Below are 18,136 nucleotides of genomic sequence, written 5' to 3'. Positions count from 1 at the left end.
GGTAATAAATAATATGATATATATTGAAGAAAGAGACACGTTCGATAGAAATCTAAATATAATACGAGCATAAGTAATATCAACAGCATTTTGTGTGGCTAAGAAGTCATGCGGGATGTTTTGAGAGTCTTTCTAAAAGGAATATTTTTTTAAATCTGAAACCAGCATTCTAGATATAAATGTCCTGGTTAAAAGATTTGTTTGGAAAGGGCCTCATAAACTATTTAGACATAAATTTATAACTATAAAAGATCAAAAGCACAAATTTTTATGATTTAATAGATATAAGCGGAATTCTACAAGTTTTTTTATTTTTTAAATAGGAGCAACGAATTATAATTTAATTAAAAAAAATACATATTACGAGGGGGTTGGTTAAGTCTTTTAATATGAAAATCACAAAATAGACAATAATTCATTAGATACGATAGTGGAATTACATTTTAAAATACATGGCTTTAATAAGATGGAACATTTTATTAAGCAGCTTATATTATTGTATGCCGATAAATAAAAACAACAATAAGGAATTAAAATTATAATATAACACTCTACAAAAATCCAGTATACATATATATACATTATTCAAGTATTGTAAAGACACAAGAGAAGTTTGTTTCTCTAGCAATGTAACTTTACATTATGAGTTGTTAAATTTAATGATGTTAAATCTAGGACATACTATGAAAACCTAAAACATTTGATAAAAATTCAAACATGACCAAAATCGTCATGGAATTTAAAAAACGTAAATTGTCATGTATAATATTATTACCTTTTTAATTATACATTCTTTTATTTTTATATAGATTAATTTCAAACATCTAACAAAAAAAATGATATATTAGATTTTATTTTATGTTATTAAAGATCTCTACTAAAAATACAGTGTAAATTTCATGCGTATGGAACATCAAAGTATTTAAATATATAAATCGTAAAAATGTCATTCCTTACATAAAAATCAATATTTTTGATTAAAATAATATTTTGTTAGTCCCATATGGATATTAAAAAGATAATTTCCACATTCTTTTTTGTACAAGCCAGTAAGTATGCATTTGAATTATTTAATTCCGTGCTCTTAAATAAAATTAAAATTAAAGATTATCTTACAATCAATTTAGAAAAACGATATCTGAGAGTAATATTGGAAGTCGATGAATGTCATAACGAACTTAATATAATAACGTTAATGAAAAATTATGATTATACATACAAAGATGTATACAAAAGACTCAAAATAACCATGATTGATCAATCTATTGAAACAATAATTAGAACTTTTGAAGACAAGTTGTTGTGGTTATACAACCAATACAGTCATCGGCCAGACTATATAATCTTAAAATATATACAATGGGACTATAAGTATAACCAGATTTTCAGAAAAATAATTAAACAACTAAAAAAAATTAATAAAGGCAGGAAGAATCTGACGAAATGTGACGATATTATATATGAATATATAATTGAGCAAGGAGTACTTTGTGAAAGAATGTTCCCACGGTTAAAATTCTTCCGACCTGATTTTAATTGCATGGGTATTGATCCTGCTATACCAATTACATATATAAAGAAGTACGATGCGAGATACTTAAGTTTTTGTATAAATTTAGAGAGTATTTACTATTTCTTCGATGTAAATGTTGAAGATCTTTGCGTTGAAAACCTTTTCCCGCTAGTTGAGATAAAGACGGAATATAAAAATGAATATGACAAGACAATTGGCATGTATTTTCATGATTTGTATAAGTTTACATATGTTGATGATATTGACATATGCACCCTTTCTTATTTCGAAGTTTGTACTTTTGATACACTAAAATTAAAAGATACAAAATTCGAAATTATTATAGAAAACGATAGAATATGCATTACACACAGCTCCGACCCTTATTTTTATCTTTTAAAAGATAATAGTTGTTCATCATTTCTGAATTTTTTTAAAAAAATTTATGCATCTGATCAAGATCGCGAAAATCTCAAAGGCGTCGAATTGTTTTACAGGTTATTAGAGAGGGATGGAAAAGTAGAGTTTCTTATACATATGATTTTTAATAAAACAGGAAGCTCTTTAAATATAATATTTGTGCATCTGTTGTTAGAACAAGGTTTGATAGAAAAATGTGAATCAAAAAAAATTATAGAGCATGGGCAACTAGACGAAACTAAACGGAAACGACTTATAAAAAAAATACAGAAAAAACTATCGGATTCCGAATGTAAATGGAGTATCTGTATAATGAAAATATGTTTATTTTTAGAAGCAGAATTTTACTTAAATGAAAGTGATATAATTGATGAATCACTTTTTGGTTCTTTGAAAAAAATAGGAATTCTTATGAAATCAAAAAACAATAATGAAAAATTCTCAGAAAATGTATCTATAACATCATCAAAAAATCAAACTTTTGATTTGATTCGGATTTATCAAGAATTTTTAAAGCATCATTTCGTTCATATTGAAAAATTTAAGATGAGCATTTGGAAATATATATTTAATATAGCATCATTGGTTACAGGAATGAAAAAAAACACATGCGAAATTTTATATGATAGTTTTTACATTTTAAAAGAAGAAGTTCTCACTATTTTAGGATTTAATGAGGATGAAATTACTCAAAATAATTATATTATCCTAGAAAAATTGGCAACAAATTCGCGAGAAGATGCAAAAAAAGAAGAATTGAAACGCCTGGAAAAGGATATTAAGGATATACAAATCAAAATCGAAGAAAAAACATTTAAAAAAGTAGACCTACAAAATTTTAAAAACAAAGTAAAAGAGAGACTACATAAATTAAATAAAATGATATTCTCTTTTCGATTGAGTAAATTTGAAAAGGAAGCTTTAAATAAATCAGTGGAAAAACTATATATCAATGATATAAGTACTAAATTCGAAAATGAATTAATAAAAGAGGGCGTAAGAGAAATCGAAGACATATTTAAAAATGACAAAGTCATCAATGAATTAAGAGAGACGATTGATGTTGTTGATAAAGATTTGATAAATGAATACAAAAAAGAAGTAAAAGAAAAATTTTATAAGATCTTGAGAATCAATATTACAAAAAATGTACAAAAAATTTGTAAAAAAGATTTGACAAAGGAGCTCGTTACATTCTTTGAAAGTAGCTTACAAAACAAACAAAGTTTAAAAATAGACTGTGGAGAAAAATTAGAGAAAATTCTTTTAAAATTGTCTACGGATGATATATTAGAAATTATTAACGGGGAAATTGGTATTTCATTAAATAGCGATTTGTTAAAGGTGTTAGAAAAAACTAGATGATAAAATATATGATGACATTTATATTTGAAACAGAAAAAATAATGGCTAGAAACTTGTATATTTTATAAGGGATTCATAAACCTCATGTAATTCTAGAAATATGAGTTTTATTGTTACACACTAACAATAGAAGTTATACAAAAAAAATATAATCGTACAAAACTATATTTGTAATATTGTATAATGCAAAATTCAAAAAATCACATGATTCGATCAGTACATAAAATTATCGTTGAACGAAATCTTTGGAAAATTTAATTTGTTTAATAGTATGTAATTAAAGCTCTTGAGTACAAACCTTTAATTGATTTTAAAGCTTTAAAGAGACACAATATTTATATAATATTGTGAGAAAATCGTAACGCAACAGGTAATATTCTTCTGTTTTTATACTTAAATGTATAATTAAAATTGAATTTTTTTTGGTCATTGAATTCTATTATGTGTTTTTTATTTATCAAAAAAAATCCGGCGTGTTAATTTATTAAACGCATGATTTGCTTAATAAACATAACAAAGATTGTCTGTTTCATTAAAAAATTGAATTTTTGTTATTTAATAGTCATCATATCTTCTGGTAGATTGACAGTAAAGTTCGAGATTTTATTTTATACGCAGAAATATATTTTAGTCGCCAAAAACTTAAATAAAATACTTTTAGTGATTTTGATTTCTAATATTAAGTAATAATTGCTTTTTTATGAGTTCGAAATATAAATCAAAAATCTTTAGCTAAAAGATCAATAAGCGACCTTCGAACTATAATTCTTGAACAATCTAAACTGCCCGTTGTACAGAACTATTCTACTGCGCATGTTTTTTATTTGGATCTAACAACAAGTTATTATATATATAACCTATTATCGCAGTCTTTACTACTTAAGGTTTAAAGATTAAGTATTGTAGTTAGATCATATCACATAAAAGTATAATCAGATTTTCTTAGTTATTTCTATTTCTATTGTTAATTTGCATTACTCAATATAAACCTAAAGCGTTTTTAGCGTTTTCAGTTGATAATTGGTACCGACGTTTTATGAAGAAATTTTCCTAATTAATTTGTGACATCACAGTGCGAGAATTGTCAATATACTTCCAAGACTTTAAGTTTTCATAAGTTAGAGTCGAATTATGATGTCTTTAATATCTTATACATATTTAACTCGACATTGGTGTTAGCATAAATCATACTAAATAGAACTTATATTGTTTTTATCTAATGCGCAAACAAGACCTGACAAGCATATGTTTCTTAAATTATTGTATCTATTTAGATTTCAATTCCAATAAAAAAACTTTTTAAGTTTTCATGTCATGTGCATGATTTCTGCGATACTTCTTTCATTCAAATATTTACAACAATTATCTTTTGGTGGTAGTTTTATATATAATAATTGCACTGACGTATTAACATATGCAAATATGTGCCTTATAAACTAGCATTAAATTAGAATATTAATTCATGATATAATTAAATAGCCATATAAAATCCTAATTATCATTCTATTATTATAAATGATCAAAAATATAAAAATTAAATATTGTCAATGATGAATAAATATTTAATAATAACATAATTGGAGGTTTTATCTTAATAAAATTTTAAATTAAATCTCTTATTCCAGGAATATTTTTTAGTTTTCTCATTAACTCAGAGTCAGAGTACAAAAAACTTTTTACATCATCATATGAGACCATTACCAGAATAATTTTGAATAGATCTGATGATGATTTCTTCTTATAGTACAATCTGTTTGTATACACAAACTCATAGTGTAAAAGAATTCCTTTAAAGATTTCTTTAAAAATATTCTTCATGCTTTTTATACACGCAAAAGAAATTATAATATTTTCTAATAACTTATTATCGTCCAGCATATCATGATTAAAGAGCGCTTTACTGAAATATTCTATTTTTGGAATGATAAATTTCCTAAGTTCTTTCAAGAATTTCTTGTTATGTCTTTTACTAAACTTGACAGTGGTCAAAATTTCAAGAGTTGCAATTGGATCTGTTTTGCAAAGCTTATAACATAGCTTATTAATAAAATGATTCTCATAAAAATATGTCTTGCTACAAACTCTAATAAAATCCAATATCAAGTTAGTTTCTATTATATTATTATTTTTCAATATAACCATAATATTAAAAATCTTATTTAAAAAATTTTGATCAATATTAAATCCCAGATACTTCATTTTACACATTTCGCCATGTGCTACACTAATAGAAATACACTTTTTTAACAATATAAGACTTTTTTCTTCATTAATTTCTTCTAATTTAATAAAAAATATTTTTCTGATTTTATCAAACAGAGAACCTCCTTCAAAATCAAGTTTATTGTATGGAACTTCCTTTTCACGTAAGAAAAATGGATTATCTTTAAAAAGTTGACTATATTTGACATGAATTATATCTACAAAAAAATTTAACAAAATACTAATTCCTTCTATCTTAATCTTATGAGGATCTATAGATTCCATTAAAAACAGAATATCTGAAATTTTACCTTTACTCAAACAAATGTCTATATCAGTAGTTGTAAATCTTGAAAAATCTTCTTCAAATTTTTTTTGAATTTTTTTATCTTCATAAACACGAACTTGTTTTATTCCAAAAACATATTGTTCAAAAGGATACACAAGGAATAAATAAATCTGATTTATCCAACTAAAATGTTTTATAACTTGTGACAATTGATTCCATGTCACCAGACTAGTTTTATAATACCCATTAAATTTTTTTAATTCAGTGAACACAAAATTTAAAACAGTGCCATATTTATATGGAATTTTCATAATGCCGTGCTTTTCATTAAATGCATTTACGTTACCAAGAAAGGACATCTCATTGTGTCCCATATTTGGATTTTTATAATTACTGCTAATATTAATAGTTCTGAAATCATGTAATGATTTTCCGTCAACCATCAATCTTATTACTTTTTTTATTATTTTTTTTAACGGTTTAGTTTTGTTGACAGGCGGTACAAAAATTCTATTCAAATTTAAGACTGAGTTATTAGTAGGGTTGATTCTATGTGAAGTAAATCTTACTCCTATAGTATTTTGTGGATATTGTTTCATTTGCGCAGGATTATAAAACATTGGATGATTATAAGGAGCTGGTGGCATATTTGGATTTGATTTGCTAAAATTTGGTTGGTTTCTTGAATAACCAAATGAGTTTGGCATATGAGAGCGATATTGTGGAGGATAGTTCATCATTTGCGGATTTCCATTATAATAATTTTGATGCCTCTGATTCATTTGTGGATTTGGATGTTGTGGTCGTTTCGCAGCCACTTCATTGATTTTTCTGCTATTAAAATCTGCAGATCTTGATTCTTTTTTATTTACAGTACTACCATTAAGATTGTTATTTATATATGAATTACTATTAAATTCACTTGGTTTTTTGTTTATATTCTCGCTTTTCAATGTACTCCTATTATTAGATACAGTACCCCTATTAATATTATTATCTTGAAAAATATAATAATCAGTATTATATTGAAATCCTAAAGCAGAAGATTGATTCGGATTTTTATAATCCGAATCTGGCTGTGAAATATTTTTTTGGTCAAACATAGGATTTTTTTCGTTAAAAATATTAAGATTTAAATTAGTATCTTTAGAATTATTATTTTCTGTAAAAATATCTCTCGGGTCAATGATAGCTTCATTGCGTTCGATATTGTTAGAGAAAGAAAAATTGAATCTTGTTCCGAATTCGTCGTCAAAATTAAATATAGTATTAGTATCATCTGATTTCTTAGTACTATTTTTTTTATAGCCCGAAGAATTTTTTCTATTATCTTTAACTTTATTATCGTATACTTCACCATCTTTTAAGTGTCCTTCTTTTTTAATGAAATGGTTCATTGTCTTTGGGGCAGTTTAATTTTAAAATTAAGTAAAGCCGTTACCGTTAAACTTTAAAAAGAATATAAAATCTTAATTAGAATGAGGCAGGGGTAAATTATTAAAAAAGAGTAGATATATCACAATATAATACAAAACCACATGACGTCAGAGTAAAAGAAAAAAGTAGTAACAAAGATATATTAAGTAGTGTAAATTAAAATCTTAAAAAAAATATTAAGAATTTTATAATTAAAATTTTGTACATTTAATACACAAAAAATTAAAGCTAAAAACCAAAAAAAAGATTTTTTTTCAAAATTGAGGTTTCAACTAAAAAACTGATGAGATGGTAATAATATCACATTTTAAAATTTAAATATTATATAAACTGCAAAGTGGTTCTATATTTTGATTTGAAGAAAAAAATATAAACAAACTAATAATAACAATGCACAAGATAGCCATTAATATTGGTTATACATAATATAAAGATTTTATGTGTATAAACAGTCACTGAGTGCAACAAAATTGCGGAATCGCAATATTTCTTTTAAATCGCCAAATACAGTAGTTTTTTTATCTGCTCAAAAAGTTAAAGCCTAGTTAGAATCTTCAGCAGCAAAAAAATTACCATTTTTAAGATAATTTAGAGGTTAAATACCTATAAGATTTTTATTAGTAGAAATATAACTAATTAATTCGACTACATAACCAAGACATAATGCGATATTGGTTTGAAAAAAATAAATAATTTATTAACAATGTTTAAAGACTCCTATTTCCCAAGTTAAATGGCTGATAAAATCTTATTTTTATATACTTATTTTCATAAGTAACATTATTCATTGCATTATAAGCTTCTACGGCTTCACTCACCTTCTCATAAACAATAAACCCTATACCTTGAGTATCAGCTCTATTCCCAATACCCGCTTTCAAAATGGTACCATATTTACAGAACATTTTTCTTAGTCTCGGAATTGATACCCTGGGAATATTATCAACGAAAAGCATTTGAGTTTCGACCATTTTCATATGGGTAAAAAATTAAAAATTTTTATAGGAAGTCTTTCTATTTACAATAAATTTAATTAATAACGTATCAATTTATAAGTTATCATAAATACATAAGTAATAAAGGACGAATGGTTTTTAAATACTTTTTTATATCTATCGGCAGATTATTGTTAATAATGAATTTGTCATGACGATAAATGACAAGCATTTCTAATAATTCGATTTCTAGACGCTCACCGTTATTTAATAAAATTATTAAATTAGTTTTTTTCTTTATACACCAGCCTATGTCAAATTTGTGGCGATAAATAATGTCCTCAATTAATTTCATATCCATAAAACTTCCAAATGAACTTACAGTAGGTAAATTCTTTAAATTAATATTTGATTTCAAATCTTCCGGCCTAATTAATAATGGAAGGTTTTTTAAATCAATATTTATCAAATTTCTCCTACATTTTTGATATAAGTCATCCATTTTTCTTTTTTTAAACATTTCAGGTAATGTTTCAAATTGTGTTTTGGCTCTTGTGACCATGTCTGTTTTTTCGTAAAAAAATATTTTTTTTCCTTTATCATATCTTCTCTTTATAGTCATTTTATCTTCAATATAAACGTATGTATCATTTAATCGATATGTAAATTTGTAATCTTTATCTTCTATGATTATTAAAGTAAGTCTCTCCATATTAATATTCAGGTAAGCCATACCATAGATAATTTTTTTAAGTTCAGAATTAGTAAACAAGAATATTTCTGTTTTTATATTTTTATAATAAAAGACGAATTCGTAATCTAAAATGTTATTATAAGTCATATTATACAAATTTGAAGTATTAAAATCTTCAGAATTTTTAGATTTTGCAATATTTATAATATTCCGTTTAGTTAATCCTGCACTTCTTAGATCATATATTTCTACTTTTGAATTATCAAAATAGACAACATTGTCTATTTTTTCTATTATTCCGCATCTTTCATTAATTTTAAAATTTTTCAAATATCTAAAATCGCAAAATTTAGGCAAAAAATCTTCAAACACAGGATGACGCAATGCTTCGTATGCTGTAATTCTTCTTAATGGATTTTCTTCTAACATTTTCATCATTAGATCGTTACAATTATTATCATATTGATTTTTAAGACTCAATAAAGTTTTAAAAACTTTACCAGTTGAATAAATGTCTATACTTTTAGTATATGATGTTTTATTTATGACTTCTGGTGCTACATAGTCTTCAGTACCACACACAGTAAATTTATTTTTGTTTTCATAGCAACTCAAACCAAAATCGCAGATTTTGATTGAGTTGTCATTTATAAGAATATTACCTAGTTTTATATCTCTATGAATTATATTATGAGAGTGTAAATATTCTAGTCCTAATAAAACCATTCTGATTATTTTTTTTGCTATATTACAGTCTACGTTGTATTGGTTTATAAAAGTTATCAAGTTGTATTCACATAGTTCAGTTATAAGCCAGAAATCTTGAGAGTCTTTACAGACGTCTATGAATTTTACAATGTTTTCGTGATTTATAGTAGATAAAATATTTATTTCTTTTTGCGATTTTTTATTTTTCGGTATAATTTTTATACTAACGAGTTCGTTATTATTTGATAGACCTTTATAAACTTTACCACAAGCGCCTTCGCCAATGATGTTCTTTAGAATATATTTCATTTGGGGATAAAAATATTAATAACGGAAATATTAAATAAAATCTTGTATTATTAAATTCAGTGGTGACCTTGTAACTAAATTATTATTTAAAATTAATCTTAAAATCAATAGTATTACTTTTATTTTAATTTACTGTCATATTATTCTTTAAAATTAATCTTAAAATTAATAGTATTACTTTTAACATACTAGTATTCTTTAAAATTAATAGTATTACTTTTAACATACTAGTATTCTTTAAAATTAATAGTTTAAATTCCAATTTAATTTACTAGTATTCTTTAAAATTAATTTATACTGTCTATGACAGTATAAATTAATAACTGAAAAATGATAAATCAAATTATTTATAAATTTATACACTGTTAATATTAATAATATATTATTAAATTAATTATACATTATTGTAGTTCTATAACATTAATTTATTAGTACTACAAATAAAATATATATATATATAATTAAAGATTATATAAATTTTTCTTTTTTTTTACATTTTATTTTTTTTTCTAATTTTTCTTTTTCCTTCGTCTAGTCACTTCAGCATTAGTTTCCGCATCACATGCCACTATTTTTATCAAATTAGTTTTATAATATTCATTATTAACGTACATACAAAAATTTTTAACCACGAATTTCCATACACCTTCCACATAATTATAAGACACTATTTTCCCTTTAAAACTTAAAGTACCACTCACTGTTCTATTAAAGACTACTGGTATACTTTCATCAAATTTCTTTAATATAAATTTTGCCTGTTTAGGTGTTAGTATGTTTTGCTCGACTCTCACGTCTATAGCGTTTACTAGTGCCAGGCCTATGACTGATTGTCTATAAAATTCGTCCATATTATTTTTAAGGGGTAAAAAAATGAAAATATTTTTTATTTTTTTTGATACCCTTCAAAATGCAGAATAATATGAATAATTTGTTCAGTAGTGGAATTTACAATAATCAGCCTAGTTCTAATTCGTATAATCAAGGAATAGGGAGTATTTTTAATCAGACTAGTTTGACTCCTAAGAATGGGACTAGAGTTAAACAATATGAGCCACAGAAGATTAGAGATGATAGGGGATTTGGATTATTAGAGTTTCGTCATATTAATGTGATGAAAGAGTATTCAGAGAAGAGTTGTGATGAGTTAAGATATGAAGATTATAATTTAGGAAGAAGACCCAATCCCGCCTTACAATCTACTACAAATCAAAGTAATATAAGTAGTAATATAAGTAGTAATACTAGTATTACTACTAGTAATGTATTGACTACAAGTAATATGTTACCAGGCCCAAATAATATGCTTTCTAATATGACAAGTGTAAATAATACCCTGCCAGTCCCAAGTACCACTATTAATAGTAACACGACGAGTAGTACAGCATGGCCATTTAATCAGACTTCTTCTGCTACAGCCACAGATTCCTTCAGTCTCCCGACTGCAAATGCCCAGAGACAACCTCCAGCCTTATTTACTTCTACGACACAAACAAATAATCAACCAAGTGTACCAAGTACAAATGTATTCAGCAATGTACCCCAGCCAAGTGCGCCAAGTACAAATGTATTCAGCAATGTACCCCAGCCAAATAGTAATATGCCTCAGCCAAACAATAATATATTTGCCAATGTGCCTCAGCCGAGTGCGCCAAATGGAAATATATTTGCCAATGTGCCTCAGTCAAGTGCGCCAAGTACAAACATATTCTCCAATGTGCCTCAGCCAAATACACCAAGCAATAACATATTCTCCAATGTACCCCAGCCAAGCAATAATATATTCTCCAATGTGCCTCAGCCGAGTGGTAACATATTCTCCAATGTCCCCCAACCAGCCCCTACTAATACCATTTTCGGCAATGTGCCTCAACCAAGTGGTAATATATTCCAGACTACAAATCCTCCTGTGAATGAAGTCACCAGTCAATCTTTCATTTCTAATCAATCTATTTTCCCTCAGCAGAAACTTGATCAGTCTAATATGACTCAATCTCCCCTTTTAAACCCGTCAGTGTCTTGTACACAAGTAGACAAGTCTGATCCCTACGGGACTAAAGACATGAAGTTCCACTTCATTGAGAAAGAGCTCTCTCCTTTCCAGAGACTCCTTGCCGAGCCCCTTGTCCCTTCTAAGTTGCCAGTCGAGCACACTCTTGATTACAGATCCCCAGAGAGTAATAAACTTCTTGAAGTTTATTTCTCTCCTGATCTCAATGAGATCAGAGGTATGAACAGGATTAATAATATGACACTTATCTTCCCTAGTAAAGGGAAGATAGAGTATTTAGAGCCTGTTTCTGTATCAGATTTGACAGTAGAGAATGTTAATAAGAAGATCTTATTTAGTGGGAGTCATGTGTATTTGACAGATAAACCAGGAGAAGGATTAAATAAGCCTGCTAGAGTTACAATAGAGAAGGTTTATCCTTTGAGTAAGACAGAGGAAGGGATGATAATAGGCAAGGCTGAGAAGTATCCTAGTAAAGGAATACAGGATAGATTTATATATGACCTTAAGAAGGATGGAGTTAAGGAGTATGAAGAGTATGACTGTACTAGAGGTCTATACATTTACAAAGTGAAGCATTTTTAACCAATAAAGTTTAAAATAATATTATAGTTCAGTATTATTATTCTAGTTGTATTAATATAGTTCAGTATTATGTTTGTAATATGTTTCTATTATGTTTCTATTATGTTTGTCTTTGTAGATGTTGACATTATCTTATAATAAATAAACCCATGTTTTCATTCTAATAATTATGATGTTTTCATTCTAATTATTACAATGTTTTCAATCTAATTTATACAATATTATCTTCTAATTTGTATATCTTCATTCTAATAATTATAATGTTTTCACTATTTTGTTTTTTTTTATTTTTCTTTTTTTTGTTTACCCCCATTTTATTCATGCAGTCTCTGAAAATTCTTCCAAATATAAAATACCTTCTTGAAAATAATAAAGAACAAGAAGCCATTTCTATTATTAATCCCAATATTGACACACTCGCTTTGTATATGAAGGACCTTATAAGTCTCTTCTCTGCTTCTACTCCTGAGTCACTTTTGTGTCTAAGTAAGATACATTTCATTCTCCAAGATTATGAAGTTTCTATTGATTATGCCATAAAAAGCGGGGAGATCTTTTTAAAAGAGAAGAGTTTTTATAGTAAAGCACTTATAGAGAGAATGATGAGTAGATTATTATTAGATAATAATCATAAATGTAAAGACTTTATAATCAACCTAATAACCAATATTAATAATAATATTAATAATAATAATGATTTAGATGACTTAGATCGCATAGGCTTCTTGTTCTCAATTGGTGAATTTGACTTATTTGAGAAATATTTCAGCAAACAAATTACAAACAAATCTTTACTCAATTTCATTGTAAATGAAATTGAGGACAAAGAAAGATTCTTTAAATTTATTATTAAAAATCAGAATAAGGAGAATTATGATACATTATGTGTCTTAGTAGATGCTTACATGTATTTTAATTCTCATAATGAAATTAAGAAGTTATTATTAGAATTATTATGTTCAGATATTTCACTTTGTTATAGTTTATCATTTTATATTCAAGAGACCCACAACTTACCCAATATTATTGATAATAATATAAATGATAATAATAATATTGATAGTTCTGATTTAGATTGTTTAATGTTAATTTTATCAGGTCAGTTTAAAAAAGAAGTCTTTACTAAATTTATGGTTCAAGAGAATCTTACAAGTTTTAAATTTCTAGATTCCCTTGCTAAATCTAGATCTCCTTATATTAGTCTTGTTAATTCTCTAATGAATCTTGGTACTACAAATGATACATTTTATAGGAATAATTCTGATATATTTGGGAATCTTAAGGAATGGTCAAGATATTCTGATATATCTAATTTAGGGATGATACATTTTAAAAATGATAATCCTTATGAAATATTAAAGAATTATATACCAAATGAGTCTAGCGCCTTGTATACTAAAAAAGAAGATAGATCGTCAACATACAAAGAAACTACTAGTACTAGTTCATATGGTGGATCTTTACAAGCTCTTGGTCTTATAAATCATTGTACTTATAATGAAGTAGATAATGAATTACTTCTTTATTTTATTGAGTCTGATGAGTTCTTATCTGAAGATTTAGTATTTGGAGTTTGTATGGGTTTAGGGCTTATTAATTTAGGGTCTAATAATCAATTTATAGTAGATAAATTAAAAAAGATGATTAAGTTTAAGAATACGATTTATAATGAGGCGGCAGTACTCGGACTGGGACTTATAGGATGTGGAACAGGGGATGATAACTTAATGGCGTATTTAGAAGAGATAAATAAGACGACAGAATATGAAAGAGTCAAAAGATCAATAAGTATATCTCAATCACTACTACAAAGTTTTAATAGTACAAATGTATCTAATAGTACTAGTAATGTATGTACTAATGTATCTAATATATTACATAATACAAATATATTACATAATACAAATATATTACATAATATATCTAATAGTACTAGTAATAGTATGAATATTCTAAGTTGGGGTACTATGTACGTGGGTACTGGTAATTTACTCGTTATTAGTAAAATACTCCCTTTTATTAATAATGAAAATGATGACATAAAGAGAAATGCTGTCATTTCTTTGGGTCTGGTCTGCTGTCTAGACAGAGATCTCTTGATTTCTACTCTCGAACCACTAGCAGAAAATCATAATATGTCTGTAAGAGCAGGAGTAGGAGTCACTTTGGGATTCTTCTTCTCTGGTACAGGGAATAATAAGGTCTGTGATCTACTAGAAGGTCTCATTTATGACTCATGTCCTTTAGTAAGGCAGTCTGCTCTAATTGGCATAGGCCTCGTCCTCATGCAATGTAATGACCACTTAGTAAAAAACTACAAGAGAATTATAAACAGAATTAATAAAATCATAATAGACAGATCAGAAGAGAATTCTGTCAAATTTGGTGCTATGCTGGGTAGAGGATTAAGTGAAGCAGGTGGTAGAAATATAATATTTAGTATTACTAATCTATGTAATAAAATTACTAAAGAAAGAATATGCGGAGCAGTCTTATTTCTAAATTACTGGTACTGGTATCCTTTTATAAATCTAATAAGTCTAAATATGAAAGAAACAGGCTTCTTTGTATTTGATCAGAATTTAGATCTACAAGAAAGAAATGTGAAATATAATAAGAATTATGATAATGAATTAATAAAAGTACCAGATTTGAAAAAGAGTAGGAAATTTAAAGCGAGACCAGTGGTAGAAGAAGAAAAAATAAGTAAAGCTGATGAAGAAATAAAAAGTGGAGGGAGGTGTACACTTTTACAAATGGAAGAGACAGGGCTAAATTTCCCAGGGGTGTATTTCATTAAGAAATAAAAGTGGATTTTATAAAAAACGCATATTTATATATTATTATATTATAATGTAATATTTACATTTTAAATATACTTTTTAGATTATGGTAGATATTAATATTAACATTTTAATATTTACATTTTAAATATACTTTTTATATTATTATATTATATTGTAATATTTACACCCTAAAATGAAGGTACTGGAAAAAATATCATTTTTGTATCTACTGGAAATGTGTACAGCAACGGGAAAACCAGGGGGACTTGAGAAAATCAAAGGAAAAAGCAAGGGACTCGATTTATATAATAAAGAACAACAAGGCGAAAAACTAGATGAACAACTGGACAAAGTTGAAGAAAAACAAGATCATGGCGGCGAAAATGAACAAGACGAAGCAGAAGAAGAAGACTACGACGACGAAGATTCGACAATAGCAAATGAACAAGATGAAGAAGAAGACGACTCGACAATTACAAATGAACTAGAGGAAGCTGAAGACGACTCGACAATTACAAATGAACTAGAGAAAGCTGAAAATGAAGAAAGTAAGACTCTATGTTTTACCCCAATTTACCACATAGTAGCAAATGAGGAGGGTCTAGTCGCCTTAACTGTAAATCCCTGGAAAAACGACAAACCTGAAAAAGTAAACAGGAATAAAGAAACTTACAGATGTCAAGTCTTAGGGAAACTCTTCTTCGATATATTAAAAACCAAATATCATGAGAAAAATCAAAAAGATATTAAATATCAAGGAAGTATCTTCTTTAAAGATTCTTATGAGAAATTCTGGAGGCTGTGTAGTCAAGAGATCGCTTATAATGGAATAGGAGTAAATTATGACTTCATAAATCCCCTGGAAAATGATATGGCGAAAGTAGCAGCAGGATTCCTTAAAGATGTGATGGTCCCCACTTTAGTCTTGGAGATAATTCAATCTGAGAAGTATAAAAATATACTGGAAGAGTGTGTAGATATTTGGTATGAGAATGAAAGAGTGGAAATTAAATGGGATTATAAGAAATATAAAGGATTAATAAAGAAAGCGAAACGAGAGGAGAGCACTTAATAAAAAATTACTATAAAAGATTTAAGAACAAGATTATATTTTCTTTAATTTATCAATATAAACAAACAAGGAATATTGTATTATAAACAAGATTATATAAACAATATCATACTTATATATGAAAACAAGACTACATTATTCTAACATATAATTATATACAAGAGTATACTATAAATATCATACTTATCAATATAAACAAGATTAAATTGTCAATATTTTTAAGTAAAATTTTTTATTGGTGTAAACAAACAAAATCTTAAGGATAAAACACGTCATAAATATCATATATGTCAAATAAGACAAATTTGATTACATATAATATTTTTTAGTCCCCTATGTGCCTAATTCAATTATTTCTTCTCTCATTTCTTGCTATACCATCTCTAAAAGACTCAAGTCAGGAGATATCTTATCTTCCTCCTACTAAATACAGTCTTTTTCTAGACAAGTTTACTTATAATATGAGTAAATTAGTCTCAAAAGTGATTTATGACATTTTAATCAGTAAATTAAACTCTTCTTCTTTGTCTTTCCCCGTGTACTGGGACATTATTAAGAAGATATTTGGTGGGAATATTTGCTCTGATAATACTTTACTGTACTTACTGGCTTATGAGACAGTATTCATACTTGAGAATATTGTAGTGGAAGATATGGAATTTGTGTATTTAATAAGTGACGAGTTTAAAAAGGCAATGGAGTCGAGTATAAAGATCAATGTGGAGGATGGTGTGTATTTAGTATGGGATTATGAGATATTTAGTAGTAAACTTAAATTAAAAAAATAATTTATAAACTTCAATTAATAATACAATTTTGTTTTAAGATATATAAATAAATTTAATTAGGGTATGCTTATTGTAATTTATATTTTATGTATAACATGAATAGTTTCCACGTTGGCGTCTCTATAGTCCTTTCCACATCGGCCTCGGTAGTCCAGAGAAATGCTTTCTAGTGTGATCATCTGGATGTACGCTTCTACCTTCTTAGGGATTTGAGTCTTGTGGTATAAGATTTGTGAGATATTTTTTACATTCTAAAATTATATAATTTAGCAAGTTAGATATTTTTATAATAAATGATATAAAATAAGATATAAAAATTGAATGACAATGAGTTAAGTCTATAAAAATATGCTAATAAAATCATAACAAAGTGTTTTAGACTCAGTAAAGTCAAGGAGTCATAATTGTCTGTATGGATAAATATCTCCTAAAAAATGGTATTTTAGAATATATTTACGACTAATATTAACTTGCCTGTAAGCTCATACGGAATACAGTCCTCAATAAACATGACTACTTTGTATATGATTACATAACTGACTACTTTGGCGTATGACTACATAGGCATATGTCCACTTTAGCGTATGACTACTTAGTATATGACTACATAGCATATGACTACTTTGTATTTGACTTTATAGCATATGACCATTTTGGCTTATGAGACATAGCATATGACCATTTTGGCGTATAAGACATGGGCATATAACCACTTTGGCGTATGACTACTTAGTATGTTTCTAATAATAACGCCCATTAAAAAGACTTCATGTGAAATTACGCATTAGTTTAAAAAGCATGAACTTGTAAACATTCTACAAAAAAAAAGCCAAAAGCTTATGTGATTTTGAATTTAAGGAAAGCAATCTCTACACTAGTCATAATAGTGTTTATCTTTACACTAGTCATATTAGTGTTTATCTCTACATTAGTCATATTAGTGTTTATCTTTACACTAGAAAAAAATAAAATTTCGATGTATCTTATGGAAGTTTCAAAATAATTTTCTTGTTTATGCAAAA

General features: G+C 26.9%; 9 protein-coding genes across 9 annotated transcripts; 5 read left to right on the top strand and 4 right to left on the bottom strand.

Annotated features, from left to right (window-relative positions):
* Positions 1 to 1,003: 1,003 nt before the first annotated feature.
* Positions 1,004 to 3,298, top strand: VNE69_06096 (uncharacterized protein; the record flags this gene model as incomplete). The annotated part of the gene is made up of 1 exon (XM_065473848.1): positions 1,004 to 3,298. One exon carries the CDS (start codon positions 1,004 to 1,006, stop codon positions 3,296 to 3,298), a length of 2,295 nt encoding a protein of 764 aa, XP_065329920.1.
* A 1,602-nt stretch (positions 3,299 to 4,900) lies between these two features.
* VNE69_06095 (uncharacterized protein) lies at positions 4,901 to 7,186 on the bottom strand (the record flags this gene model as incomplete). The annotated part of the gene is made up of 1 exon (XM_065473847.1): positions 4,901 to 7,186. The coding sequence occupies one exon, from the start codon at positions 7,184 to 7,186 to the stop codon at positions 4,901 to 4,903; it is 2,286 nt and encodes a 761-aa protein (XP_065329919.1).
* A 747-nt stretch (positions 7,187 to 7,933) lies between these two features.
* Positions 7,934 to 8,203, bottom strand: VNE69_06094 (pre-mRNA branch site P14-like protein; the record flags this gene model as incomplete). Its single annotated transcript, XM_065473846.1, has 1 exon — positions 7,934 to 8,203. One exon carries the CDS (start codon positions 8,201 to 8,203, stop codon positions 7,934 to 7,936), a length of 270 nt encoding a protein of 89 aa, XP_065329918.1.
* Positions 8,204 to 8,285: 82 nt separating this feature from the next.
* On the bottom strand, positions 8,286 to 9,872 carry VNE69_06093 (serine/threonine-protein kinase DCLK1; the record flags this gene model as incomplete). Its single annotated transcript, XM_065473845.1, has 1 exon — positions 8,286 to 9,872. The coding sequence occupies one exon, from the start codon at positions 9,870 to 9,872 to the stop codon at positions 8,286 to 8,288; it is 1,587 nt and encodes a 528-aa protein (XP_065329917.1).
* A 509-nt stretch (positions 9,873 to 10,381) lies between these two features.
* Positions 10,382 to 10,723, bottom strand: VNE69_06092 (transcription initiation factor IIA subunit; the record flags this gene model as incomplete). Its single annotated transcript, XM_065473844.1, has 1 exon — positions 10,382 to 10,723. The coding sequence occupies one exon, from the start codon at positions 10,721 to 10,723 to the stop codon at positions 10,382 to 10,384; it is 342 nt and encodes a 113-aa protein (XP_065329916.1).
* A 59-nt stretch (positions 10,724 to 10,782) lies between these two features.
* On the top strand, positions 10,783 to 12,468 carry VNE69_06091 (nucleoporin; the record flags this gene model as incomplete). The annotated part of the gene is made up of 1 exon (XM_065473843.1): positions 10,783 to 12,468. One exon carries the CDS (start codon positions 10,783 to 10,785, stop codon positions 12,466 to 12,468), a length of 1,686 nt encoding a protein of 561 aa, XP_065329915.1.
* A 320-nt stretch (positions 12,469 to 12,788) lies between these two features.
* Positions 12,789 to 15,275, top strand: VNE69_06090 (proteasome subunit RPN2 (RPN2); the record flags this gene model as incomplete). The annotated part of the gene is made up of 1 exon (XM_065473842.1): positions 12,789 to 15,275. The coding sequence occupies one exon, from the start codon at positions 12,789 to 12,791 to the stop codon at positions 15,273 to 15,275; it is 2,487 nt and encodes an 828-aa protein (XP_065329914.1).
* Positions 15,276 to 15,447: 172 nt separating this feature from the next.
* VNE69_06089 (putative SP-containing protein) lies at positions 15,448 to 16,326 on the top strand (the record flags this gene model as incomplete). The annotated part of the gene is made up of 1 exon (XM_065473841.1): positions 15,448 to 16,326. The coding sequence occupies one exon, from the start codon at positions 15,448 to 15,450 to the stop codon at positions 16,324 to 16,326; it is 879 nt and encodes a 292-aa protein (XP_065329913.1).
* Positions 16,327 to 16,661: 335 nt separating this feature from the next.
* VNE69_06088 (uncharacterized protein) lies at positions 16,662 to 17,114 on the top strand (the record flags this gene model as incomplete). Its single annotated transcript, XM_065473840.1, has 1 exon — positions 16,662 to 17,114. One exon carries the CDS (start codon positions 16,662 to 16,664, stop codon positions 17,112 to 17,114), a length of 453 nt encoding a protein of 150 aa, XP_065329912.1.
* Between the last annotated feature and the right edge of the window lie 1,022 nt (positions 17,115 to 18,136).

Source organism: Vairimorpha necatrix, chromosome 6 (assembly GCF_036630325.1).
Source record: "Vairimorpha necatrix chromosome 6, complete sequence".
In the NCBI taxonomy this organism is placed as follows: domain Eukaryota; kingdom Fungi; phylum Microsporidia; family Nosematidae; genus Vairimorpha; species Vairimorpha necatrix.
The sequence above is the reverse complement of the archived record's forward strand: the minus strand, read 5'-3'. Positions and strand labels throughout refer to the sequence as shown.